Source organism: Caretta caretta, chromosome 10 (assembly GCF_965140235.1).
Source record: "Caretta caretta isolate rCarCar2 chromosome 10, rCarCar1.hap1, whole genome shotgun sequence".
Lineage (NCBI taxonomy): Eukaryota > Metazoa > Chordata > Testudines > Cheloniidae > Caretta > Caretta caretta.
Genome location: NC_134215.1, coordinates 83323709 through 83350570, shown reverse-complemented (window position 1 = coordinate 83350570; position 26862 = coordinate 83323709). Strand labels below are relative to the sequence as shown.

General features: G+C 45.6%; 1 protein-coding gene across 2 annotated transcripts in view; it reads right to left on the bottom strand.

The window, feature by feature from the left end:
• Nucleotides 1-26862, bottom strand: part of ADAMTS7 (ADAM metallopeptidase with thrombospondin type 1 motif 7) — a 145045-nt gene that overhangs the window by 59809 nt on the left and 58374 nt on the right. For both annotated transcript variants that reach the window (XM_048867455.2, XM_048867456.2), the window contains 5 exons: nt 25909-26029; nt 23763-24007; nt 13733-13874; nt 2167-2293; nt 1053-1266 (listed from right to left, as the gene is read on the bottom strand). In XM_048867455.2, coding sequence (XP_048723412.2) covers nt 1053-1266; nt 2167-2293; nt 13733-13874; nt 23763-24007; nt 25909-26029 — 849 coding nt within the window. The remainder of the gene's footprint in view (nt 1-1052; nt 1267-2166; nt 2294-13732; nt 13875-23762; nt 24008-25908; nt 26030-26862) is intronic.

The window sequence follows — 26862 nt, the reverse complement described above, 5'->3', positions numbered from 1 at the left end:
AAACTCCATGTTGCAGTGTGCTCAAAACATGTGCAGGATTCTGCCAAAGTTTAGGGTGGAAACTTGTAGTGCTGCAAAATATTTAAAAAGCTTTAAAAGCTTTTATTTCTGTCAATCTAATTCTTTGCACCAAGCACCGAGTTTTTACTAGACCCTGATGGAGGAAACAGCCAAATTTGAAGAAGGAAAAAAGATTATAACAGCCTCGGGGTGATTCTTTATTTTAAGATCTGTCTGGGTCACAAACCTGCCTTTCACTTGATCTGGTTTTTATAATTGCAGCTCCTCAAAAAAAGGAGAGAATTAAAATGAATTTTAATGTTTAAATTGTCAGGACTCCAACTAGTTCCAGGAATGTCTGACAGGTGGAGTTCGAATGAGAGCTAGACACCTCCTCCCCCTCCCCCAACCTGAGTTTTCTGTCTGAATTCCTCTCTTCCCCCCCCTCTTTAAAATGGTTTAATCTGAGCCAGCCCCTGCGCTAAGTATTTCACTGCTGAGATTGTTCTAGGACGTAGTGATTTCCCAGAGAATTCTTAACGAGGGCCCTGTGCTTTGCGTGTGAGTGCAGTGATGAACAAGCCACCTGAATCAAGGATTAGTTCTCTAAACCGAGTATCCGCGGGTAGCCATGTCAGTCTATATCCACAAAAACAACAAGGAGGCTTATTCCCAAATAAATCTGTTAGTCTTTAAAGTGCCACCAGACTCCTTGTTGTTTCTCTAAAAAGTTGGGTCTCAACTTTTTTTCATTTTCAAATGGAGGTGTGGACCCCTTTGGAAATCTTCCACACATAGTCTGAGGATCCCCAGAGGTCCGTGGACCACAGATTGAAAACCATGGTTCTATGGTAACAACAACCTTTTGCAGACTCCTTAGCCATAGTCTGCAGATCCCCAGGGGTCCGTGGACCCCAGGTGAGAACCACTGCTCTAAAATTCACTGTGGTTCCAACAGAGCCCATTGTTCCCTGAGCATGTTTATCTAAGTGACCCTTCAAGCTTCCCAAGGAACTAAGACTAATGTGCTCTTTACCCTTTGACTTTCTCACCTCAGACCAGTTGCCTATGGCCCATTGAGCAGGACAGAGGATATCCCTATTACAGGGCGCAGTGGCATCTGGCTTGGAGAGATGCTGACATTGTGTGTGCTGCAAAGCCCGCTGTTCATCCAGCCACACACTCTGAATGCAAAGGACCGTCCTCTTCATGATCCCAGCTTCGCCACAAGTGGCAGAGCATTTCTGCCACTCGCCAACCCACCACCTAGGAAAATGAAAGGGGAAAAGGTGGGAGCCGAAGTGAGCACTCACATTTGCAGGTTTGTTGTTAGTGACAGTGAAATATCTATCCTCCTTGTTATAGAGAAACACTCAGTGTTACAGAGATGTTCACAGAGATGTCTCCACGTTCTGAGCTGGATTTCAAACACTCCAATCTGCACGGGCATTGGGAGCCTGGAGTGTGGTTTACGTGTAAAGACAGAAGCCATTTGCAAAGCAGAGGCTAGTTGGGACTGCAGCAGCCTCTCCTGCTCTTCTGTCTAGAGGTCAGAGGGGCCACTATAAAGGTAGGGGTCACTAGCGAAACTTGGCTCATGATCAGGGTTTTGGATTTCAACCTCCCCAAAAGTTCAGGGCATTGGGATTCAGGATCTGTTCTTGAGATTATCTGCAGTACTGTGTGGCATGAGTTGTTATCTATAGAGCAGCATGCGAGTTCATGGCCTTTCCAGCAAAGCCTTAACCCAGGGGAGCTCAGACCTGGATCCTCTTAACTTCCAGTGACTTCAATAGGAATTAGGCACCTAAATACCTTTGAGGATCTGTCTACAGGCCCAAGCTGCAAATGCCTATTCACATGGACATCAATGAGGCTCTGCATAGGAGCAAAAGGTCTCTTGTATGGATCCAGTTGCAGGACTGGGGCCATAGTTCTTACTAGAGGCCAGGGTGGAGGGAGTCGGATGCAGAATCGTGGAGTCCAGTGGTCACTTTTATACAGACAGGACAGCGCCCAGGCTGCTGTAGGTCAGCGTAGATCCACTGACTTCAGATGCTAATTTGCACCCGCTGAGACTCTGCCCTCCCGCAGCCCCTCTGTTAAAGTAGGGAGAGCATCCGGGGCTGGGTGAACGAGAAGACGGAAAAGCAAAGGAAAGCAAACCTGGCTGGGCAGGGCTCTTCGCTACACGTCCGCTGCCTGTCGTCGGGTCGGGTCAATGAGTCACAGTACCGGTCCTCCACTAGCCCAGCCAGCTGTTCAACACAGTGCACGATCTGCCTCTGAACACCTGGCGACAGGGAGAGGCAGCAAACACAGGTTCAGTGTGGCAAGCGGGGCCCTCACTGAAAATGGCTTTGGTGTGTCAAGAGCTGAGTGTCTGAGCTGCACACCTGCAGGGAGCTGTTACAATCAGCCCCCGTTATAGGGGGCTTGAGGCATGGAATGTTATAATTAAGTGGCCTCGGAATGAAATGATTTGGGCCTCAGGTCAGCAGATGTCAGGCTTAGATTGCAGCACTCCGAGACACACATGCACAGCACATATCATAAAGTATTAACAACCAGCGCCTTTGTCTGAGCTTTCCCTTTGCTAGCCATTCTGCCGGCAGCTCCCTCCCTCAGCTCCTTAATTTAAATCAACCAAAAAAGTAGCCTGTAAAAAGTAAAAAATTAGAGAGGATAATGCTGCTCATGTAGGAGGAATAAAATGAACTCCCCACAATAGCTCCTTTAAAATGGTAAGCTACAAAACCACCAGTCAGGCACTGGCATCGTGTGGTTTTTATTCTCTTGTTTCAAGGTGTTTGGCCATTAAAAATCCACTGCTAACATGTTACAGGAGGGCCCCGTATAACCTGACAACTAAGAAGAAAAGAAAAAAAATCCTTAAAAATTAAATGACGTGAAAAGTCTGTTTCTGCAGAGTTTGTCCGTGATGCCTGCCCAGAATCTTTCATACCGTTCATGAAACTCACAAACGGTCACCTTTCTGCTCAGCAGCCACTTAATTTTGTCCCTCTCTCACTCATCTGCACTGGCACAGCTTGTCGGAGGAACAACGCTTGCATTGTCCGTGGATGTGAAAAGGGCAGGAGGAAACCCAATACATGATATGTTATCACAATCTGATTTCTGGAACTGCACAGTGCTGGAAGAGAATCCTGGATACACATCTCCCACTGGTTGGTGCAGCGTAGAGGTGAAGGGTTAGAAAGAGTACCAATCCACCCAGGGCACCAAGTCTCTACTATACAAAACACACAGCAGGCAATGCAAGATTTTCCCCAGGGAAGCGGGATGTGTTATCTGTTTGGCCGGATGAAATAAATTCTTAGATTCTGACTTTAGATCCAATCTAGGGCACTCCAAGCAGAAACCTATAGATCAAGGGTAGAAAGATCTTCTAAATGTGTAGCTGTCAAAAAAAGAAAGAAAGAAAAAGAATAAAAGAAAGAAATGTGTCAGATTATACGTTGCCAACTCACTTTCAAAGCTCAGGGTGGTCAGGAAATAACATAGAATAAGCAAGGACATTTAAGTTCCCTGGTCCCTTGAATACAGTAGGTATTTAAACAAATCAAAGGTTGCCCAATAACGCAAAATGAATATAATTCGCCTCATTACACTTTAACCTTCACTCTGAGTGAAACTTCACATTCCATGTGTTCTGTTCATCCATTCCGAAAGAGCGAAGCATACATTCCTCAGTCTAGCTGATTTTTCATCGAAGTGTAGGACTCAAAGGGACCTCAGCAGGTCATCTAGTCTAGTCCCCTGCACTCCAGGCAGGACAAAGTATTGTATTTCAGTTTAAGGAAAACAAGGAAGAAAGAGCAAATATCAAGTCTCCAGGAGAGAATGAATACCGGTACAGTGGCTCACTCTGTTAGCGGGTAGCTGCCGCACAGTTGGCTCTGCAGCAGTCAGAGAGGCCACTCTGTTTTAAAGTTCCAGCACACAAAGGAGATGACTGCTACTCTCTTCTTTTAGCTGCACAAGTGCAGGTGTCGCTAATGGAAAAGCTCTCTGCAATGTGGTTTAGCAATCAGGTAAATTACACACGGCCTCTGCATAAACGGACTCTCAATACCAAGCGTTTCTGAACAGTAGAGACTCAGACACAATGTAGGTAGCACGATCTATACCTGCCACCATCTCCATCTGACCCCAGAGGAAAGGCTCACCATGTCATGTGTCTGATGCAATAATAAGGGTATTTCTGTAACATAGTGTAATTATGATAACAACTCCAGCGGGGGAGTGCAAGTTTCCCTACATTAAATCCTGGCCCCACTGAAGTCAATGGGAGTTTTGCTTAATTTTTCGGACCCTCCAGCTTATTTTAACACAATTGTTTGCATGAACAAACATGTATCTATCCACTTACTCATAACCTTGACTAGCTAAAATAGGAAGCATCTGGTGAAAGGATAAGAAAGATCCCCTGCTGACTCTTCCTGCAATGGGCATGTTGTTCATTATTACCTATGACAACATTGTGTATGACAAACTTCATTTCCTTTCAATTATAAACAGTTGAAACATTAAAAAAAACCACCAAAAAACCAGCTGTGAACCAGTCTCTCTGCAGGTGCGGGGAGCTGCACCATTCGAGGAGTGGAGGGTTTCTCAACTTGCAATCATGGATAGTTTTTGCTCCTCTGTATATATTGCCAGTTGTAAGCAAGGCACCATGCTAATCCACACTGATTATGCCTCAGCTGGAGTTGTATGTCCAGTTCTGGGTGCCACGTTTCAGGAAGGATGTGGATGAATTGGAGAAAGTCTAGAGAAGAGCAACAAAAATGATTAAAGGTCTAGAACACATGACCTATGAGGGAAGATTGAAAAAATTGGGTTTGTTTAGTCTGGAGAAGAGAAGACTGGGAGGGGACATGATAACAGTTTTCAAGTACACAAAAGGTTGTTATAAGGAGGAGAGAGAAAAATGTTTCTCCTTAACCTTTTAGGATAGGACAAGAAGCAATGGGCTTAAATTGCAGCAAGGGTGGTTTAGGTTGGACATTAGGAAAAACTTTCTAACCATCAGGGTGGTTAAGCACTGGAATAAATTGCTCAGGGAGTTGTGGAATCTCTATCATTGGAGATTTTAAAGAGCAGGTTAGGGATGGTCTGATAATACTTAGTCCTGCCACGAGTGCCGGGGACTGGACTAGATGACCTCTTGAGAGCCCTTCCAGTCCTACGATTCCATGATTCTATGAACATCCACAACCCAAAACGGCACCAGCCTTTCCGCCAGCCATATTCTATTTCAACCTCATGTCTGGTTTGTTGCCCACTGTCACCTCTAACACCCTCAGCATCTTGACTTTCTAGCTGTCTCCCTTCTATCAAGTCTAAGAGTTTGCAATTATTTCCCCCTAAATGTACAGGTTGCATGTTTCCTAGTTGAGTTTCAATTTATTATTTTTCTGCCAGTGCTTCTAATTCCTCTCACCTGGCTCACCATCATTTGGCTGCTTCTGTTTGTTTATGCAGAGCTAGCCCACACATTAGTTGGGTGTTTTTTTCCCCTTATGAAAAATCTGTGTGTTCAAAACCAGCTAAGGACCCCAGCATCTCGCAGGTAAGCAGAGAGCTCAGCTTATCACGGGAGCTGTGTGCCAGCCTCCCGTGTACTGACGGATTTGCTAATCTCACCAATAAGCATTGATATACACCAGTGTGAGAGATGGTGTAAATTAGCACAGCTGCGGTGAAGTGACCGGTGCTCTGCTGAGTTACACCAGGTGAGCACCCCTCACTCAGTCACCTACACTAGATTCTTCACGCAGCCTTGGTCGCCTCTGAAACGACAAAGGCCATGGCTCCCACAGTAAATGCTTGTTAGGCCCAGACCACACTCCATAAACTGCAGGTTACAATAAAAATAAAAATCCCCAGTTCAACACCTGCTTGCTTTGTCCCCCTGGAGGTAACAAAACCTGGCCTGACACGCAGATTTCATTTCCTCGAGGGGGTGACCTTTGCCCTACAGAGCTGGACCAGTGAATTTAATAGGATCACAAGATGGTGTCACACTGTTTGCACAAGCAGTCCCATTAACAGCATGGCTGGCTTACCCTCTAACCTTAACCTCTTTCCTTAGCTGGGAAAGAGAGTAATTCATTACTACATGGGAACTAAAACAGAATGTACTGCAAGGTACAAGGGTCTGAAATTACTAGCATGCGAGCACATTGTTTCAGAAACGTCACTATTTATCAATTATCAGAGGGGTAGCTGTGTTAGTCTGTAGCCACAAAAAAAACGAGGAGTCCGGTGGCACCTTAAAGACTAACAGATTTATTTGGGCAGAAGCTTTCGTGGGTAAAAACCCACATGTCTTCAGATGCATGGAGTGAAAATTATAGATACAGGCATAAATATATTGGCACATATTATGCCTGTATCTTTAATTTTCACTCCATGCACCTGAAGAAGTGGGTTTTTACCCATGAAAGCTTATGCCCAATTAAACCTGTTAGTCTTTAAGGTGCTACCAGACTCCTCACTGTTTATCAATGTACATGTTCCTTTCAGCCCCTTTTCCCAGAAGCTACTAGAGCCAGAAAGGAACATGTTTTCGGACATGGAGACACTTCCTTGGTGTAAAAGAATAAATAAATCAGCAGTTCACTGTGCTCAGTAAGACCAACCAGGGCTTTGGAGTCTTTCTGAGAAAGGTCTGGAGTACAGAACAGCCAGGTGGGCAGGACAAAATGCTAGTAAAAGTTGAAATGATCAATACACATTGCAGGGAACGTTGTCATGCCCTTGTAGTGGCTGGTCATTTTCTGCTAGGTAAATTCAGGGTGTAGAAATGGACCCAGGACTCTAGTGTTTGAATCAGAGCAGCCAGGGGTGGTGATGGAAGAGAGGGATCTGGGAAGCACAAAGAAAGAGGAAGCACCATTTGCCACCTGCATTGGGTTGATAAGAAATGGGTTAGATGTTCTGCGGGTATAGCTATAGGGTGGACAGTTAAGAAGAGTAAGGTGAAAATGACGGGTTTTAGTGATCACAGGTGAGAACAACAGACCAGTAAATAACTCCTCTGTGTTTCTATAGCACCTTCCATTTGAGGAGCTCAAAGCACTTTACAAACACTAATCAATGAAGTCTCCAAAGACCTTTTAGTGGGTGTGATTATTAGCTCCATCCTCCAGACAGGGAACCTGAGATTCAAGAAGGTTAAGTGATTTGTCCCAGAGCTGGGAACAGACACCAGGTCTCTTGACTCCCACTTCTGCCCTTGAACCATAGGCTCATCCTTCCTCTCTTCCTGTCTACGCTGTGAGTAGAAATGATTTCATCAGAAAAGCGCGAGCTTGTCAAACCACTGAACTGCAGGGTAGAGATTAAATCACGTCAAGAACTGTTGCTGGACTCCGATAAACTTTGGCAAGGCCAGGTTACTTTAATCTCAACTAACTGCAATGAACCTCATGGGCCTTCTCTATGCCACAATGGCTTATGATCTATCTCTGTGTTTAAACAGTTCAGAGCAACAAGCCTGGTACAAAACAGATGTGTTCTCTTTGCTAGCAAGTTGCAGCCATTGCCACATTCACTCGGTGATGCCTCAGTGCTGGTATTTCTGGCCTCTGACTTGTGCCTTTCATCTCATATATACTGGCCTGTGGCATGGCTGGATGAATTAAGCAGGGAGGAGAGGCAGTGAATAGCTTCTTTGGACAGACAGATGTTTTATACTCAACAGCGACAGAAAAGAAAATGCAGAAAAATTATCTCCCTCCGCGAAGAGTCCAATGGAATTTACTAGGGACGAACCCAACAAGGGTCTATAGAAATTATGCTAAGTACATACAGGGCCAGGTCCTCAATGTGTGTAAATAGTGTAGCTCCACCGACTGACAATGAAGCGCTGCTGATTTACACCAGTGGGTGGGACACAGACTTTTAATAGAGAATTATACTGTGTCCTTTCGATCAGTTTTTGAACCATCCTAAAAGAGTGTGAAATAAAATAATAAATAATAATAATAATAATAATCCCCAGCTCTTAGCTAGCACTTTTCATCATCAGAGCTCAAAACAATTTACAAATTATCATGTCAGCATCATTATCATGGTCCACGTGTGACATATGGGGAAACTGAGGCACAGAGCAGGGCCGTGACTTGCTCAAGGTCACCCAGCAGGCCAACAACAGAGCCAGGAAAGAACCCAAGTCTTAATAAATTCTATAGGGCAGTTCAGAGAACCTACAGAAAGGCTGTTGTTTTCTGCTACATTTTCTAGAGTTTTTCCAGGCATGTGAGATGAGAACTTAGTGGGGTGTTAGAAGATGTTCTGGGCTAGATTTTGCTCTGGAGGTCCATCCAGCTCTAGGGGTGTTCCATGCACAAAGCCTCCAGGAGAGCCAGGAGAATCTGGTTTCTGGTTTGTTGTTTGAGAGGGTGCACCTATGCTCTCCCTGGGAGGGCCCAGCTCAACGAACCTTAGCTGGGCAGAGCTAATCCCCTTGCTTTAAGCTCCCTCTGTTCCTCTTGACGGGGAATTTAGGGCTAGCAGTGGTGTTAGACTCATGTAATTGTGCTGCCAGAATGCAAGGGCTGGCATGGCCCCTGGCCCCAGCTCATGGGAGGGGTTGGAGAAAGCAGAAAGTGCCTCTGTGCTATACAGTTCTGCACAGAGGTGAGGTATGAGTGAGCCCTAGATATTTGTATTATTTATCATTAATCATGTTTACTACAGTAGTGCCTATGGGTTAACCAAGAACGGGGCCTTGTTGAGCGGAAATGGCAGTGATTCTCAAAGGAGCGCTTTCAATCGTATAGCCTGCCTCGGGGTCTCCAAATAAACCGGCCCAGCATAAGACAGCTACCGCAAGTCTACTGTAAGCAGCGGACTTTACCGCTGTCCGAGTGGGGGTGGAAGATCTCACCCACGTGTCTGCTGTGAAACGCTAGCCCCCTCTAGTCGCACTATTGTTACAGCTGAGCTGAGTGGAAACCATCAGTACCAGTGATTCTGGTGAGTTCCTGCAGTGTTTGACTGTGCACAGGGCTCGCTCTTTGGTTCTGCTGTGGCTAGGGCCTATCTACAAGCTGTCAAAAGCATCCAAGATTCCCTGCAAATAAGGAAGAGATGTGGAGGCTCGTTTAGTGTTCGAATGACAACCATGCTCCAGGGACCCACTAGCATGCAGCCCTGACATCTCCCAGTTGGCAGGCCGGTAGCCTGAGTCTGTGACTGGATATCGGTTTTTTACAGATGTACTTTTGGCAACAGTATAAAAAAAAAAAAAGTCTGACTGGCAAGAAGCCAGCTCCTGCCCTGTTGACACTCTCAGCGAACGGTTAAATTGTCCGATCGCACTTCCTGCGTCCCTCTGGCAGCCCTGGTGGGGAGACGCAGCTACGGCTGACCTCGCCTTCCACAAGCAGCTTTGACACCCTTTTTTTGAATTGTTGCCGCGCGCACTTCTGCCGTGCCTGTGGAGAGCTGTAACTAGCGATAAAACCAAGATGCTGTGAAGTCCGGCGGCAGAGGGAATTCCTGGACTCTGCTGAGAAGAGGAAACTCCCAGACCACTGGGCTCAGCTTTGTCAGTGAGGATTTTCGGAGGGTATTTGGCGCTGGTGAAATGTGTGAGGTTGGCAGCCCTGGTGCCTGAAGGCCTGTTTATTTACAGGACAAGCACAGCACAAGCCTTCCCACACCACTGTGCTCTGACCCTGAGCTGCCGGAGCCTTGTCCAGACGAGGGGAATTTTGCACAAATTGTTGCTCTCAGTCCCCTTACTATGTGGCATGATGCTTCCAGCATCATGGTGGGCAGGGGAGAGCCCTGGGTGCCATCAGACTGCCGTTCCCGCTCCTGTGCGGGTGGTGGAGGTGTGGTGGGCAGCGGCGCAGCCCCCTAAAATGCCAGCCAGTGCAGCTGACATGCGCAAGCCGAGTGGGAAATAAGCTATGCTGGGAGTATGACTGATGCAGCTTCCCCCATGCAGCAAGGGAAAGGAAGGGAGAGAACTGTAACTCCGAGGGCAGATGGTGACACTGCAGCCTAGCCCTATGGCATTAGATGGTAGTAGTAAATGCCCTCTCAGACCGCCCCCATGGAAATCAATGGGCCTGATTCCGATTTCACACCACTTTTACATCTCCATTGACTTCAACAGAGTGACTCCTGATTCACTCTGGTGTAAATAGGATCAGGATCAACTCAGTGGGGCAGGTTGGATAGCTGTGACTCTGTCTGACCATCTTATTTCCTATTCCTTCTATTTTGAAACATGATAAATTAAAACAAACAAGCAAATCCCAAAGTGAAACTGGTTATAAATGAAAATGAGTGAGCTAAGTTCTCTCTCTCTCTCATCTCGATCCTTCATCACACAGCAGTGTGCCATTTGAGGCACTAGTCCCAACCAAGTGGAGAACCAGTATAAAAATCTAGGATTTTGAGATGTGCCACGAACCTTCATGTTTCAGGCACACGCCGACCTCTAACCATTGGGGGCTAGGTGGAAACGTTCTCTGGGGATAAGTTATTACGGATTTACTCAGTGCAGAGTTTCTTTGGCTGAAGCAGCTGGCGCAGGCCACTAGGTTACATTAAGAATTAGGAGTTGTAGGGATAAAGTTTTCTCAGATGGCAAAAGCATCTTTGGACTGTTGGAAATGTAATCTGCCGTGTGTGTGTGTGTGTGTCTTACCCGCCAACCCTGCTCCAGTTAAGGATAATGGCAAACCTCTCCCATGAACTTCAGTGGGAGCAAGGATTGGGCCCCTTTGTCTTTACATATTTGGGTCAGATACTTTATTTTTTACATTTATTTAAAAAGAGAAATAACCACTTGGAAGTTCCAAAAATATTTACAAGATGTGTGCCTAATGCCCTGTGAGATTACTGTCCATACATCTCAAGGTACCAGTCTCAGGGGAGCTATAAGAAATGGCTATGCAGACTTTTTTTAAACATTCTCAACTGATTACAAGAATGATTCAGTTAGAAACAGATTTCTTAGAACCCACTGCAGGACAGGAAAAAATGTTTCTTTGGAGAATGAAGGTGCCTTGGTGCGTAAAACATAAAATTCAGTTAAAAGAATGGAAATGGGTGAGCGCCCTGACATAGCTGATCATTAAGGCGGGTTTTAATATGTCCTTTCAAAATAAAGAACGTGTGCTAGGCAGCATTTCAGCTTCTAATGACTTTCCACAGGGATTAGTGGACACACAAATGCTTTGTGTGTGAAGGACAAAGAGGAAAATCATGTAAGATTTTCCACAAACTTTCCATGTACCCAGGTCACTGAATCTCTCTCTCTCTCTCTGAGCAGTGGGAAATACTGACCATAATAATTATGTAATATAATCCTCAGTGGCTTCTGAATAAGGCCATCAGCAGTGCAACGCTGGCTCCTACATTTGCAAACTGTGCACTCAAGTGTGAGCCTCTTTGCAAGGCAGCTACACAAAACCAAAGTTTTACATTCAGCTGCTAGACCACAGTTCTCATAATAGCCCCATGCTATGTCACCGCTCACCCTCAAAACCAATGAGAAAAGAAGATAATATGTCATTATAAAGCCAAAACCAAAACAAGAGACAGATTCTTCTTGTTTCTGTTTATGGAGTAAAATCAAAACAAAGTGTTCTGCTGCCTCTGAGAAGCTGGAGAGGAGATAGAGGACCACACACACATATACACACCTCAAAAGCTTCAACCTCCCAAGGGAGCCATGGGATCATAGGAAAGAAATCTAAAGTTCAAAGACATGTAGCAATGTATATGCCTCTCTGCTGTATCTCTGTAACAAACACTTGAAAGTTTAACCTTCCTCATATTGGACAAGTGGTTCTGTAAAACTCACAGACAGCTGTACACCCCTTAGCCTCCCACTCTTCTAACTGCCGAATAAATTGTCTCCATTACTCTGCCAGTTTGGAAACTCACTGGGACTTGTAGTTTACTTGCAGCCTCACCAAGTGTCATTAATTAACACTGCAAAATGTACATTGGCAGTGCTGGAGCTGTGTTTGTCCCAGGATATGAGAGAGACAAAGTAGGCGAGGTAATATCTTTTACTGGACCAACTTCTGTTGGTGGAAGGGACAAGCTTTAGAGCTTCAAAGAGGTCTTCTTCAGGTCTAGGGAAGGAAAACAGAGTGTCTGAGCTAAATACAAGTTGGGACAGATTGTCAAGCATAAGGGGTTTACACATGCTATAGGAGACCATTTAAATTTAAAAGGAAGCGGGCAATTAAGGGTTAGTAGACAGTGGGGTGTGTTACAAAGTGTTGTGATGAGCCATACGATCATGGTCTCTGCTGAGTCCACGGTTTATAGTGTCTAGCAGAGTTGTGAATTTAAGTTCCCAGGCTTGGGTTTGGAGGGTGTTGTGTGGGTTCCCTTGGATGATGAGGAGTGAAAGGTCAGATGAGGGGTGATTGCTTTGACTGGGTGACAGGGTGTTTTGGGAGCTAGCTTTTTGGGAGTGGGTCCTGGTCTGGACCCCAGAGCAGAGGGTGGGACTGGGGTCTCCTGCCAGTCACAGGGGGTGTGGAGCCCAGCAGGCTGAGCTGAAGCCTGGCTGAGGAAAAGCCCCAGAAAGGGTGAAGGATTTTTGTTTCCATTAGAGACATTTTTAGACTTTTAGTTTGGGACAACTGGGACCTGGAAAGGGTGCACGAAAGATGGTGTCCTGGCCGCAGGGCCGAGTCACAGTCCAGGTGCTGGCGTGACCATTGGCAGGGGGCGCTAGCCCAGTGAGAGAGCTGTGATGTCTGGCTGCGAGGGGGCACCTCGTGGTGTCTAGCCCATTACACACATCCTGAAACAGGCTGTTGAAGCAGACAGACTGATCACCAGGAAGGAGGAGGAGAAGAGCATAGGAGAAAGCTGTGGAGGGAATGGCGAATCACGGATATAGATCAAGGAAGAGCATGAGCCCAGCCCTGCATGCTTCAGGGATCTGCTGGGATGAGGCATTTCCATGGAATCTCTCAAACCTGATCCTCTGTGAGATGCTTGAAATTGTTTTTTTTAAAATAGTGTTGTGCAAACCCAAATACAGGCAATTTTATGTTTATTCAACTTCTCTAAAACTCTTTTGTCTGAATCAACCAGAAGGCCCTGAAACCTCCAGGCAACCAGCATGGTAACAGGACACCAAGTTAAGAGGAAAAAGCTGATAAAGTGCAGTCTCCAAGCGCCTGAGCTCCGCAGGGGGTCTGGTCTGGATATTTATGACCCCAGCAGCTGTTTCTGTGTTACAAACCCACTGAAACCTAAGGCCAAAGAGTTTCTAAGACAAATGTCAGCAAACTGTTCTGATGTGTATTTCCTAGGTTGTGATGTAAAATGTGTCACAAATGAATTATTTTGTTTTGTTCCCTTTAAACATGATGTTTACAGAGATTTGGCCAGAACCGGCATGTTCCAGACCTATTTACTGGGGAGGTTACACTGTACCCACGAGAACTAGACCTATTCTGGTACCTTAACTTTGATGGAAACCCCCAATGATTAAGCAAATATTTTAGCATCATACAGATCTGATCAGTGGACTAGCTAGTAAAACTGATTTTGGATGGGATGTGCTGTACCAGAACTCCTTGGTTTCTATGTGCATGGAATACTTTACAAAAATCACCTCTATTCCCCTTCCTGCTGTAAAGTAGTGTGTGAGAGCAAAGCTACTGGTTTTAAGCGTGTCAGGTCGACGTGAAAAGGTCGACAAACTTACCCGTCCCACATGTGGCAGTGCACGTAGTCCAGGAGCCGTATCGCCAAGAAAACTCTGCGGGCTGAATCTCATTCTCAGGGTCAGACTCCCTTCGGATAGTGTACTGGTATCGAACCCCTGGGTTCGTCTCCTGGAACAACAGCTGTGAGGAGATAATCAAACCGAGTCACAGCTCATTCAGCAACGTAACCACTTTCTGTTGGCATTGATGGGGCTTTCCGGCATCTAGTATAGGTCAAGACATTGCCATGCAGCGGTATAACACACACAACCATACTTGCATGCGATAGAGTGATCTGGAGAAGACTGGAGAGAGTACTGTTCAATACACAAGGCCCTTAGGGGTTGTCTACACAGCAAAGACAAATCTGCAGCTGGATGTGCCGGCTGACTTGGACTCATGGAGTCGGGCTGCCAGGCTGTGTCCTTGCCATGTAATCTTCTGAGCTCAGGCTGGAGCACGAGCTCTAGGCCCCTGCAGTGTGGGAGGGTGTTTAGATGCTGAATAGCTCAACCAGAACACACCGATACTGGGCCAGTTTTAGTGCCCAATACTTTGAGTGGAGCTATTTCATTGACACTGGGTGTAAATGAACTTGCGGGACCAGATGTCCCAAGATTATCGGGACCATCCCACCATTAGAGGCTTTGTCCTATATATGCAACTATCCCCCCGAAAAGAAAAAAAAAGGTGTCCTGATTTTTCCCACTTGCTATCTGGTAACCCTAACATGAACTCAGGATCTGACCTTTAGCCTCTTGTTCAGGGGATCACTGGCAACAAATCTGACATTACTATAGAGATGTCATTCCCTGGCTGATTCAACTGCAGCAGTAAAGGAAATGTGGAGGTGGGCCTGGATAATTCATAATCATAGGTTCGAAGGCCAGGAGGAACCATTGTGATTATCTCGTTTGATCTCCTCTATAGCACGGGCCATACAATTTACCCAGCTGGCCAAGTGTAGCAAACTTATTATACATTAAAAAGAAAAGGAGGACTTGTGGCACCTTAGACACTAAGATTTATTTGAGCAGGAGCTTTCGTGAGCTTATTCTCAAATAAATTTGTTAGTCTCTAAGGTGCCACAAGTCCTCCTTTTCTTTTTGCGGATACAGACTAACACAGCTGCTACTCTGAAACCTGTTGTTATACATTGATTCACACAGCACCTTCTGCAAGCAACAAAGTGCTTTCGAAAGTACAAAAATAAAGTGTTTATAAAGATCACTTCTCCTCCCCCACCACGGAGCTGCAGCCATCACAATTACTCCAGCAATGCTACCCAGGAGTTTTAGAACAGGGGGAGAAAATTAGCAAATCCAAGCGAAGCAACAGGGAAATTGCGGTAGGTGCAATGCCATTAATACAACTGAGACCTACTCACATCCATGGGGCTCACACCTCTTGTTTTGTCTTCCCTCCTCTGCCATAAAAGTGCCATAGGACCTTTGATAAGGGTCCAGACTGTCAGGACTTTGGTTTTATGTCTTATCTGACAAACCTCACCCCCCAAAACACAGTGCCTCCTAGCACCACATCAGCTTAGTGAAGGTTGGTGGTGTTAAAATTAGCCATTGCAAGGATATTATGGTTAGGAAATAGTTAAAGGCATTCCCTTCTAATCAGAGATGAGGCCAAGCTTCCAGGTGCAGGCCAGATCAGGACTTTCCCAAAGTTCTTGATGGTTTGGTTCAGTTCCTTATATAAAGGGCAAGCCATGAAGTTCAGGGCCAAGCTTTCCCAAAGGGGAGAAGGGTTTTGGCTCCAGAGTGCAGGCTGAAGTTCATCTTTAATCCTAACTGAATGAAAGGAGAATGGGAACAGGCTGTGTTAATTGCAGATTCAGTAGATGAACTCTTCCACACTCTGTGGAACATACCAAACTTTTGGGCGGGCCAGAGGGGAGCCATTGGATGTCCGCCTGATTACCTGGCTCTGAGCTGCCTGAATGCTAGTTCATGTAAATTACTTTTCCTGAGATCTCCACTGAGGAATTTTATAAGTGATGGGAATTTCTGAGGTTCTCACTTTTCCTGGCTTTGTAGGCGAGACTGGCTGTTGTCACCCCAGAGAAAGGCAGAGAAGAAATGCTGATGCTGTAGAAATCAGGAAAAACACTGTTATGTGTGAACCATTAAAACTGACTTGTCTTAAGATGGTGTGAGAGGGAAGCCAGAAGGGAATGCAATTCAAGTTTGTACTTTAATAGGCGACGAGAGAGTGGGAACAAAAATCTTCTGGCAGCAGCATGTTCTAGAAGTCGTTGCTGTAAAGCATTTGAGCTGGTCAATCATAAAATGAGGCCTTTGGTTAAATCTTTGTGAGAGGAGTTAAAATACATTTGTTTTTAAAATAACTCTCTTGGCCTATGTCATTTCCACTGTTGTCATGATCATCTGAATAAAAGTGGGTGGCTCACCTTGCTGACTTGGAGACAAAACCATGACTAACACCATTTCCTGAAGCACCTGGGTTTTCCCTGGAGGTCTCCCAACCAAATACTGCCCATCCCCAACTCTGGTTAGCAAATATAATCTGTTGAGACCATAGCCCCTGGTGATATGGCACCAAGCAAAGCAGTCAGCAGAGTCACACTAACTTGCAGTGGTCTAAGAATTGCTAGCGCAGAGAGCTGGAAAATAGCGGAGATGAAATAAGTACCCAGAACAATCTTCAGTTAGCAAAAACACACTTGAAAAAATGTTATGCATTCCTCCCATGTGAAATGTGGGGCTCGATCTCCGCATGACTGAAATGGATTCACTGGTTAATATCAATTCAATCCAAGCTGCCTCACATACCAATCAGCAAAGCCACAGCACTCATGAAAGCTTGTGGGCTTAGCCTTGTTTTCTTAGCCTAAGTGCTTCCATTATCGCCAAAGCTCTGTTGTTCTTGGAACTTTGGTGGAGCAGAGGGCTTCCTTCCAAGAACCTTCTGATGAATAGTGAAACCTCATTGTCAGAAGGTTTTAATTAGGTTACAAATCCCAGGAAGCTTTTCAGAGATTTTCTGGTGTAAGGCATTCCGAATGGTTAACATTAACAAGGGAAAACGATACTGACAATGTTAGGACAAGAAAACTTTACGATTTCTCTTATTTCTTTCTAAAAATGATAAATATCAAGTAAGCAGATGTGTTAATACAATCTAGCCTTTCCATCAAAGCAGAAAGCATGGCCAAAGTACCACAGGTTGCTGCTTACCTAACCGCCACTTCTAACCCATCATGGTAGACTGGTAGCTCCAACATGCAGGAAGAGGTGCCTAAGAAGCATGAGGTGCCATCAAGAAAGTGAAAATACAGTTTTAAGAGGCCTTGAACCACTTAGCCAAACTCTGTAAGGGACTGGGAGGGTCCCATAACATGGCAGCAGTAACAGGCACTTCTTATAGTTAATATTTAATTAACTATAAGATAAATAAATAAAAGCCACTGGCTGGATTGCCAGGGTTATGCTGCCTGAGAGTTTGGCCAGTCATGCAAAACTTTTGTGCCATGAAGCATAGCATAGACCCTTTGGCCAGTGAGGCTGGGGAACGCATGACTTGCTCTACAATTAATTTCTGCAAGGAAAGGCTTGGGTTTGCAAGAGCATGAAGAAGGGTGTCCCAGGTTGGGCTGAGATACTTAGACTACAGGTTTTTGTTTACAAGTAGAGACAGAAACTAGTATTTAGCTTCTGGAAGAGGACTATCAAAAACTGGTGGTGGCATAATGCATGATGGGAAACATATTAATTGCAAATAGAAGACATAACACTCCAATAATACAGGGACAATAAGAATATAGGGCCTGATAGTGCACTGCTTTGCACCTTCTGCTGCCATGTGCACCTGTACAAAGTGGGCATGATACAGTATCCAACCAGAATTCCCCACTTACTTACACGAGTGGTAACTTCAAACACCCACGCGGCACTGAGTGCATGATCCTGCACCACTGACTTCAGCAGGCAGAGGGTCAAGCCCTTACCTTGCACAAGCGTAAATGACAACACAGAGTTCAAGGAAGCAGAGGATTAGCCCCAGGATCTCCCGTCTCCCTCCCACCCCACTCGTGGAAGGGAATGTCATAAGGCTGTGGATGCTGGGGGTTGGAGTTCCATTTGACACATACAGCAAAACTTGGCATCCCAGGGAAAGGATATAGGCAGGCTTCTCATGTCAGCTGTTGCTGTCCTTACCTTTTTACCCAGGCAGCCTGCAAAGGACGTGAATGCAAACACAAGGGGAAATAATTAAGTAGGGAAATCTGTGGTCTAAGCGTCTAGCTGCAAAATTACAAAGCCAAGAATTCCTAGGGAGCCCCTTCCTCCCCTTCAGGTATTTGAGAACAACTTGCCTTGCACCGAGGGAGTCTTTTATTTCCTTTTTCCTTTGCTTTTCCCCCTTGAATTAACACAGCTCACAAAGCAGATGCAATCTGTCTTTCCATGTATTAAGGGGCAGTAAAACGGAATAATGCAGTTAAATCAACAAATAAACCCAAATGCCCATGTGTGATTCGCTCTGGCTGTATTTCAAAGAGGCATCATCGTATGCTGCACTTTGTGTGAACCTTTGGGCAACTGATTGTTCAGATGTAGAACTGCAGTCGTTAGAGATGAACAGACTATGAACCACAAGGGGTAGAGGCTGATTCTACTGACATGAAAGTCAGCGGCAAAGTGCCCATTGATTTCAGTAGAAGGGTCAGGCTCATAGTCTAACGAGAACTGTTCTCAAGTAACTCCCATTCTAAAGCTTCGAGAGGTTCCGTCAACTGGGAGACTTTGTGTTAAACCAACCAGGGCTGGCGTCTGCAGCTGTGAGTATGTGGATTTGCACAGCCAGATCCATAGCTGAAAATCAGGATGAGAATTGGCTTCTGTGCAATCCACATAGAAATAACTTTTCAGACCGTCTCTTCATATAGACTGATAGCCCCCCACAAAGCCACGCACAGCCACTTAAAAGATAAAGTGGCGCTGAAACATAATACCTCCGGCAATGTTTTTACATTGAGTAGGGTGACAAGTAAAATAGTAGGGTTTGTTTGCAGAACAGGGCAATTTTCAAATAAGCACCAGATCTTCTGTAACTGCCATTGAGAAGGGATTTTTTGGGATTCAAGTCTTGCTCTTATTCAGAGTGTTCCTCGAATGGGGAATCAAATGTACATATTTGTGAAAAGGCTTCCTGGGGGACTAAGGACAACAAAAGTGAGTTCAGGCTGCCCAGCCCAGTCACAGGAGAGCCCAGGATACGTGGGGAAGTTTTGGGTTAGAACTCCTGAGTAATCTACCAGCTGGAGGAAATCTAATATGCATTCTCATCATTTGGGAAAAGAAAAAAAGACTTCTCTTGTCAATCTGGGGGTGGAGTGGGGTGGGGTGGGGTGGGATGAGAGGCGAAGGAGGGGAATGTTAAAGTAAACAGCGCACCATTGGAATAAATAAACTCTGAAATTCATTAACTGCTACCTCTGCTCCCTTGGTTGTTTGCTCTAGTCTAAGCAAAGAAAAGAGCCTGTTGAAATTAACATTTGAAATAACCAGGGCAAAGGACCTATTCCCACCCCTCCTCCATCCCTGCTGCCCAGCAGATGTGTTTGTGCAGTGGATTTCTTAAAATGTACACTGACTTTTTAGGAACACGCACACGTAACAATAACCTCTCCTTCCTACGCTGACGTCCCCCTAGCTGATCCCCAGAACTAGGCCTTCATTTTCTGTTATGGGCAGTGATATCAAACACACAAGTACAAAATGGGGAATGATTGTTAGGCGAGCTACTGCTCACAAGGATCTGGGGGAGTTATAGTGGGTCACAAATTGAATATGAGCCAACAATGTGATGCAACTGCGAAAAAGGTTAATATCATTCTGGGGGGTATTAACAGGATTGTGGTATGTGAGACATGTGAGATAATTGTCTTGCTCTACTCAACACCGGTGAGGCCTCAGCTGGAGTGCTGTGTCCAGTTCCAGGTGCCGCACTTTAAGAAAGATGTGGGTAAACTGGAGAGAATCCAGAAAAGAGCAACAAAAATGATAAAAGGTTTAGAAAAACTGAGCTGTGAGGAAAGGCTAAAAGGGCTGGGCACGTTTAAGGAGACTGAGCGGGGACCTGATACCAGTCTTCAAACGTGTTAAGGGCTGTTTTAAAGAGGATGGGGATCAATTGTTCTCCATGGTCACTGAAGGTAGGACAAGAAGTAATGAGCTTAGTCTGCAGCCAGGGAAATTTAGGTCAGACAGTAGAAAAACCTTTTTAACTATAAGGATAGATAAGCTCTGGAACAGGGAGGTTGTGGAATCCCTGTCACAGGAAGTTTTTAAGAACAGGTTAGAAAAACACTGTCAGGTATGCTGTCTCTAAGCTGACTTGGTCCTGCCTCAGACCGAAGGGATAGACTAGATGACCTTGCGAAGTCCCTTCCACTCCTATGTTTCTATGATTCAATGATTTCTGACGTTCTCGCCCCCACACCATGAAAACTCAAGAGTTGACAAAAGCCAACAAAAATTCACGACTACGGTGGAGCGCTGTCCTTAGCTCCTACCGCAGCGAGATCGGCCGATGACTGGACAGGATGTAGGCAAGTGGAAAGCTCAGGCTTCGTTCTGAATGTCCTGGGGTCTGACTGGTTTGATTTGGAACTTGAAGTCCAAATTCCACATAAGCCTGTCCCCAACAGACCACTGCAGTGTCACTCTGTGTAGGGGCTCCTTTCCCCTCATGGAGCTGTCTCTGGGCAGCATTTTATCGGCCTTCTCCACTAACACTGGTGTATAACGATCGTAGCTCCACTGAAGTCAAACAGTGACGCAGTTGTAAAGTGGTGTAAAATGAGAGGAGAAGTCAGCCCCCTCTATTCTTAAATCTTAAAGACTCACTCCTGTGCTGGACGTTAAGTTGGCAGAGATCCAGCTGGAATGAAATTTTGAGCTTGCGTAAATAGAAGCCTCTGACAATTGAGTTAGTTAATGTAAATAGTGACACGGGGCCTTTATTGCAAAGTAGTGCTGCTTGGAAAGGTATTTAAACATGAGGGAGAGGGGACGGCTGGCTGGTCCTAGAAGAGCTCGTGTTTTAAAAGGAAAAATGATCAAAACCTCATTAGTAAAGTGAGTCTGGCTACCTGAAAGACATAAACCTACCTGCTAGTTAGTATGAGGCAGGTTCACACTGAGCAGAAGTTTGGGCAGGAGACAGAAACTTTGTTCCCCTTGCTAAAAGTAAGTAATTAGATTAACAGATAAAGGGAATGGGCAGAAGTGAAGAGGAGCCTCCTGCCCTACAAACAAGAGTCTGCTGAACTACACTCGAATTCCTTCACGGTGGATCTGGTGACCTGCTGAACCACAGAAGCAAAATCTGAATGGATGGCGAATCATCATCTTTTCTATAGCGCTTTTCCTCGGTAGATCTCAAAGCACTTCACGCGCTTTAATGAATTTATCCTCCCAATAGCCCTGGGAGGGGGGAAGTGCTGTTAGCCCCATTGTGCAGACAGGGAACTGAGGCACACAGAAGCTGAGTGACCTGCCTGAGGTCTCGCAGGAAGTCTGTGGCAGAGGAGGGAATTGTACTGGGGTCTCCAAAGTCTCTGGACAAGACCTTTTTGGAATCCCCAAATGGAAATTTAGATTCATAATTTGAGCTGCAGCTGATCCCTGTGTAACGTTACACTAGAAGGTGCTGATGGCTTCCAGCAGGGGGTCTGGGATCCAAAGACCATAACAGACCTCATTAAAGCCAATGGGGCAGGCACTCTCCTTCAGGCTCAATGGAAGGACAATCAAGCCCTGTAGTAAAACCAGCTGCAGACTGTGGGACTAGCACCCAGTACTAGGCTGCATGGTAGGTCATAGCTAAACCATGTGGGCTGAGGAGTTTCCCTGGGGGCAGGCGCAGGGGCTGGGATACTGGTTCCAGGCTGTGTATGCCGGAGGCAGAAAGACAGGGGAAGGAGTTCTGAGTGTGACCTGGAGAGGAAGCAGAGGGACAGGGCTTCTTGGGCACAGAGCTCGCTGGAGTGTCAGACTTGGGGATTTCTGAGCATGGAAACTGCCTGCTGCTGCTTGTTTCTGCTGTGTTCAGGGAGTCAGGATTTTGGGTACATTTTTGGTAAATAAACAAGATAGCATCGAGAATATACCTGATGCATATCATCAATTTATTATTCTAACAAAAGCAACCCTGCAAGGCTCTCAACTTTGGCTTATCTCCTTGAGCCAAAGGGTGAAACAATAACTTAAAATAAGAGAGGGGAAAAATCTTTGTCTCTATTTGCATTGGAAAGTTTCTTGGTGCTCCCCTCTTGCTGCTATTACAGAGCTGTGTTCATGAGAAAGGCCTCTTTACAGCCTAGAAACATGACTCTTGGGGGGCTGGGGAGAATGGAGGGTTTGGATTTTGCCCTGAGTAAGAGATTCTCGTCGTTTGTGGTTTTAACACCTTTAACACTGCAACCCAAGTGTTATATTTGTATACATATCCATCAGCCCCCACTCTCCGAATGGTTAGTGGCCTAGTGCAGGGCATGGGTGGACTCTCATGCCAAGGCTCTTGGCTACAGGATGGTTGAGGGGCTGGCGAGATGCCACCAGGTCACAATACTGCATTGTCATGGGATGATGGCATTGTCATGGCATTGCATTGCAACCCAACCCAACACTGCTGCTGCATTCAGGAAGGGGCATCTAGGCCAAGGGGTCTTATGTCAAAGCACTGTTTCATCTTGAGGGCTCTGTTAACCCTATTAAAAATGTTGTGATCTCTTTCCCCAGGAGAAAAGAAAACGAATTCAGGAAATAGACATTTCTTCTCTCTCCTGTGTAAATATTTTGAGGAATGCTTCTCTTGGGATTAGTTTCAGCTGGAAAGAACATGGGCTGGATCCACCCACTAATTGGGAAATATGCGTGTCAGATCAAGCGAATCCTTCTGGCTGCTAATTACAGTTGTTCCCAAAGAAACATGCATGATTACTAGTCGCCATCTAAGCACCAGTTTGCGGTGAAATTCTGACTGCCCCATGAGCAGAGAGAGCTAGGCATACTGTGCTCTTCTACAGAGAAATCCCACAGGCAGCTGTGAGTTCTGATGGGAAAAGGAAGAGCAGAAGGGATTTCCAGAGTCTAAGGTGTCTGACTGCCAACACAGTACAGCCGAGTTCCCCTAAACGGATTACAGCACTTGCGGTTTGGCTCTGCAGGCTGCGAAGGCAAGTGCTCCCGTTCCTCAGCAGCAGCGAAATGGTGTGACCACCAGGCCAACGTTTTCCTTGCATAAGACTTTTAACGGTCTGTTGCTCTGAGGTCCACCAAATGCACACTTCATTTTGGGAGGATCTGGCGGTAGGTTTGCCAGGTTCTGTTGTGCATGGTTGTAAGTGTGCTGTCTAACCAGAGCAACTGCTTAAATTGGACTCAGTGAGGAAAATCAAAATTATTCCACTGGCTGCAATTACTACAAATTGAAAATATTTTGATAGGCTCAGCTTTGCTTTGCTGATTTGAAATCATACTGGGAGAGAAACTCCACCCAGTTTGCCATGATAAGGCATTTGCTCTGCTTTAAAACTTAATGCTTCCCTAATCAAGGGGAAGGATGGTCTTATAGATAAAGCCTTGACAGCTCTGGGTTCAAATCCCAGCTCTGCCACAGAATTCCTCTGTGACCTTGAGCACGTCACTTAATTCTCTATTCCCCCTCTGTAAAAGGAAGATAATTCCTTTGTCCATCATGTCTATTTAGATTGTAAGCTCTCTGGAGCAGAGACTTAGGTGTATGTACAGTCCCTAGCCCAATGGGGCCTAGATTTTGGTTGGGGTCTCAAGGCAATATTATAATACTACTAATAATAATCAGAGCTATGTTATCAGCGAATAAGGACTAAGTGCTTTTCCTAGCTGCCGCAGGCACTTTTTTAAGTTTATATTTGTAAAGAGCTTTGCTGCAGGTTGATCTGCCCCACCCAGATCTTCGCACCCATCACATGTAGCTACATGGCAAAATAAAACATCATACAAGTACCTGGATCCAGACGGGCTCCCCTGTGGGCCCAGGGGATGTGAGGTTCTCCCAGTTTCCAGTCCTCTCGTAGGTGAAAGTTGTCCCAGCCACTTTGTAATCTCCATTCCATTGGATGGTCCACCCGCCATTCAGAAAGTATTTCTCTGGATCTTCACTCCTCAAGGCCAGGAAATTTCCTGCTTCTGCCACTTCCTCAATTCTAATCTCCCGGGCTCCAGCTGGGATCATCCCAATGTCAACGTAACCTGGGAATTTCACTGACTGTCAATCTCAGGCAGTCAAACAAACAGAAGAACCCCATGCCAAATAAATCAATCACTTCCGGTCAAATCGCTAGAGCAATGAGAGCCGCCATGCTGATTAAACAGACTAATTTGTCTTTTAGCTGCTGATTTCAACATCAGGGGGTACTGGGGGGCTCAGATAAAATAGCTCTTTCTGTCCAGTGTGCCACATGCAGAATCTTACATGGAGCCAGCCTGTGTTCTCTGCTAGTCCATTCCATTGCAGAACTAAAAGTGTCCCCATTGAGCCTTGACCAATGCATTTAATGTACTTTTACCGTGTCCACATTGTATTTAATGTGCTTTTAATGCATTTAATGGATTTAACGTGCTTTTACCTTGTCCACATAGACCATCCAAACCCTCTTAAACCTTCTGTTAAGCTGAACCCATAGGTCCAGCTAACTCAGATTTCTTTTTAGAGTGCAGACAACGTCTTAGCGGCAAAGGTCTGTAAATGGATATTTTTCCTCCCGGCGGTAAACTCTGGGATGATATTCAGGTTAACATGTCTCTGTTCCAAAGGCTAAATCTCTGCCCCATTGAAGTCAACTGCAAAAGTACCAGTGATTTTAAAAGGAGCAAGATTAAATAGCAAAGGGTGATTTCAAATTTTTGGTCTCTAACAAAGATAAATCGGAATGAAATGAGTGATATTGACGGAATCACTCCCTTAGCTTCCTACATGTCATAGCCAGTACCTCTCAGAACAATTGCACTGGCAATAACTTACCTTCTCTTTATTGCTGACCCCACTTTCCCCTGTGGAATTTCCTAACAGTCGTGTTATTGAAGGGTTCCTGTTTGCAAACCATTCCTGCCCTTCCCCCCACACTGCTGATAAAGGGGAAAACTGGATCTACAGATTAAGGGTGTTTGTATTAAGAAAATCATTTAAAACAACAAGCCAGAATCTTTTTTTTTCCTTCTCTTTCTTATTCAAATTGGCAAGATCTTTGACCTAACCTCATTCTGTCCACTTGCTCAGTTTTCAGGGCAATGTTTAGTTATTAGGGGAGCTTAGTTATACTTTACAAAGTTCCAGTCATGTTTCTTTTATTAAAAGGAGTGCTGTCTCTATCTATCTAAAAACCATCTTGGCATTTTAACATATAAAGCATGGAAGGGAAACAGAGCTTTCCTATTTAAAAAAAAAGTTGTGAGGGAATTTGGTGCTCAAAGACATAATGATAAATAATAACAACAGTACACTGCACTTTTACAGCAACTTCTGCCAAAGGATCTCAAAGCCCTTTATAAACTGTGATGAACTACAGTCTCCTTGTGAGGTTGGCGTTTTCCCTGTTTCACAGACAGGGAAAACTGAAGCACCAAAGATGCTAAGTGACTTGCTCTAGGTAACCGTGTTGTCCTGAGTCGAGGACCCTGAAAGACTGGTACCATCCACCACACTGGCTCATTCACTGTGTCCCCTAAGCGGCATGGTGATCTGCCGAGTAGAGGCTTATCTATCCCCAGAAAGTTACTACAAATGCTGCCACCGCCAGCATGAACTGGCCAGGAGTGCATGCTGCTCACGCATGCATTCCACAGCACATCCCCGGCCTGCCAGTCCAGCAGCCTCCAGCCTTGGCTTGAAGGGTTCCTGGAGAAAAAGATCTGTGTGGTGGATCTGTCCCTTCTAGCTGCAAAACCTCTGAGCACCTTGTATTGCTATATCTTATCAGTATTTGTTTAACCTTTTATGACCCGTTTCCCTTCCTAAACGAGCCACATTATGGAACATGGCAGGTGCTGTGCATTCTCACCAACTTGTGCTGCTCACAAACGTTCCCTTTCAGAACAGGAACCAGCAAAAGTTCAAGGACAGGCTGGTAGACGGTTGTGACAGACAACCTTACCCAGACCCTCGCTCTCCTCGAACATCTTTTTCACAGTCTGGCAGGTGGATCCATCCCCATGGCACACCCCGCACCGATCCTCGACCGCGTTGGAGTCAATTTCATAGTCGCAGCCCACATTCTGAAACACAAGAACTCCAGGAGCTCACGCTTGGTAGTGACAATCTCATCACAAGGCTCTGGTTTTAAATGACGAGAGGAGTGCAATTTCTGCTGGCTCCAACAACTGCATTATACACTCCCAGAAAGGCAGACAGTGCATGGCAGCCTGGTCTAATGATGTCAGTGGGTCTGTTTCTCCATCACACAGCACACAGGTGTCTCTCAATGCCAGCAAACTGTGCACGAGTCATAGAGTGTCATGATGAGATCACCAGTCCTCACAGGAAATAATGAATGTGACAAGGACCAGGCTCACTGAGCGGCCTGCCTGGCAGTGTACCATTTGTCACTGGTAGGATGGGAAATAAGGAAGACAGATACATGGGTTACCCAGGGAGATTAAGGGCCAGATTCTGGCATGGGGGAAATCTTGAACTTATATATAGCCAGTTCCTCCTGCTTCCCTGGTGCATGGGGTAGGCTGGGTCTCTGGCTAGGGGCAAGGAAAGGCCATGTACAGCGCCTAGTACCATGGTGTCCTGGTCCGTAGCTGGGGCTCCTTGGACTCTACAATAACATTAATTCCAAATGATAATAACAATGTCCGGGGCTGGAATGTGCTGTGTTCTGCCAGTCCCCAGCCAACACAATAGCCCCGAGGGTGACTGCTTTTGCCAGTGTAAGTGAGAGCAGACTTGATGATCCGGGGGTCTAGTTCAGGCCCCCACCTGTCCCAGGAGCATGGGGAGGGGGGATGTTTAGGTGACATGAATTTGGTGATTGTGCCCTGAACTGTTTTGTCCGCGGCCATTGCTGAAGAATAATGTAATGTTATTACATTTCTATTCCAGC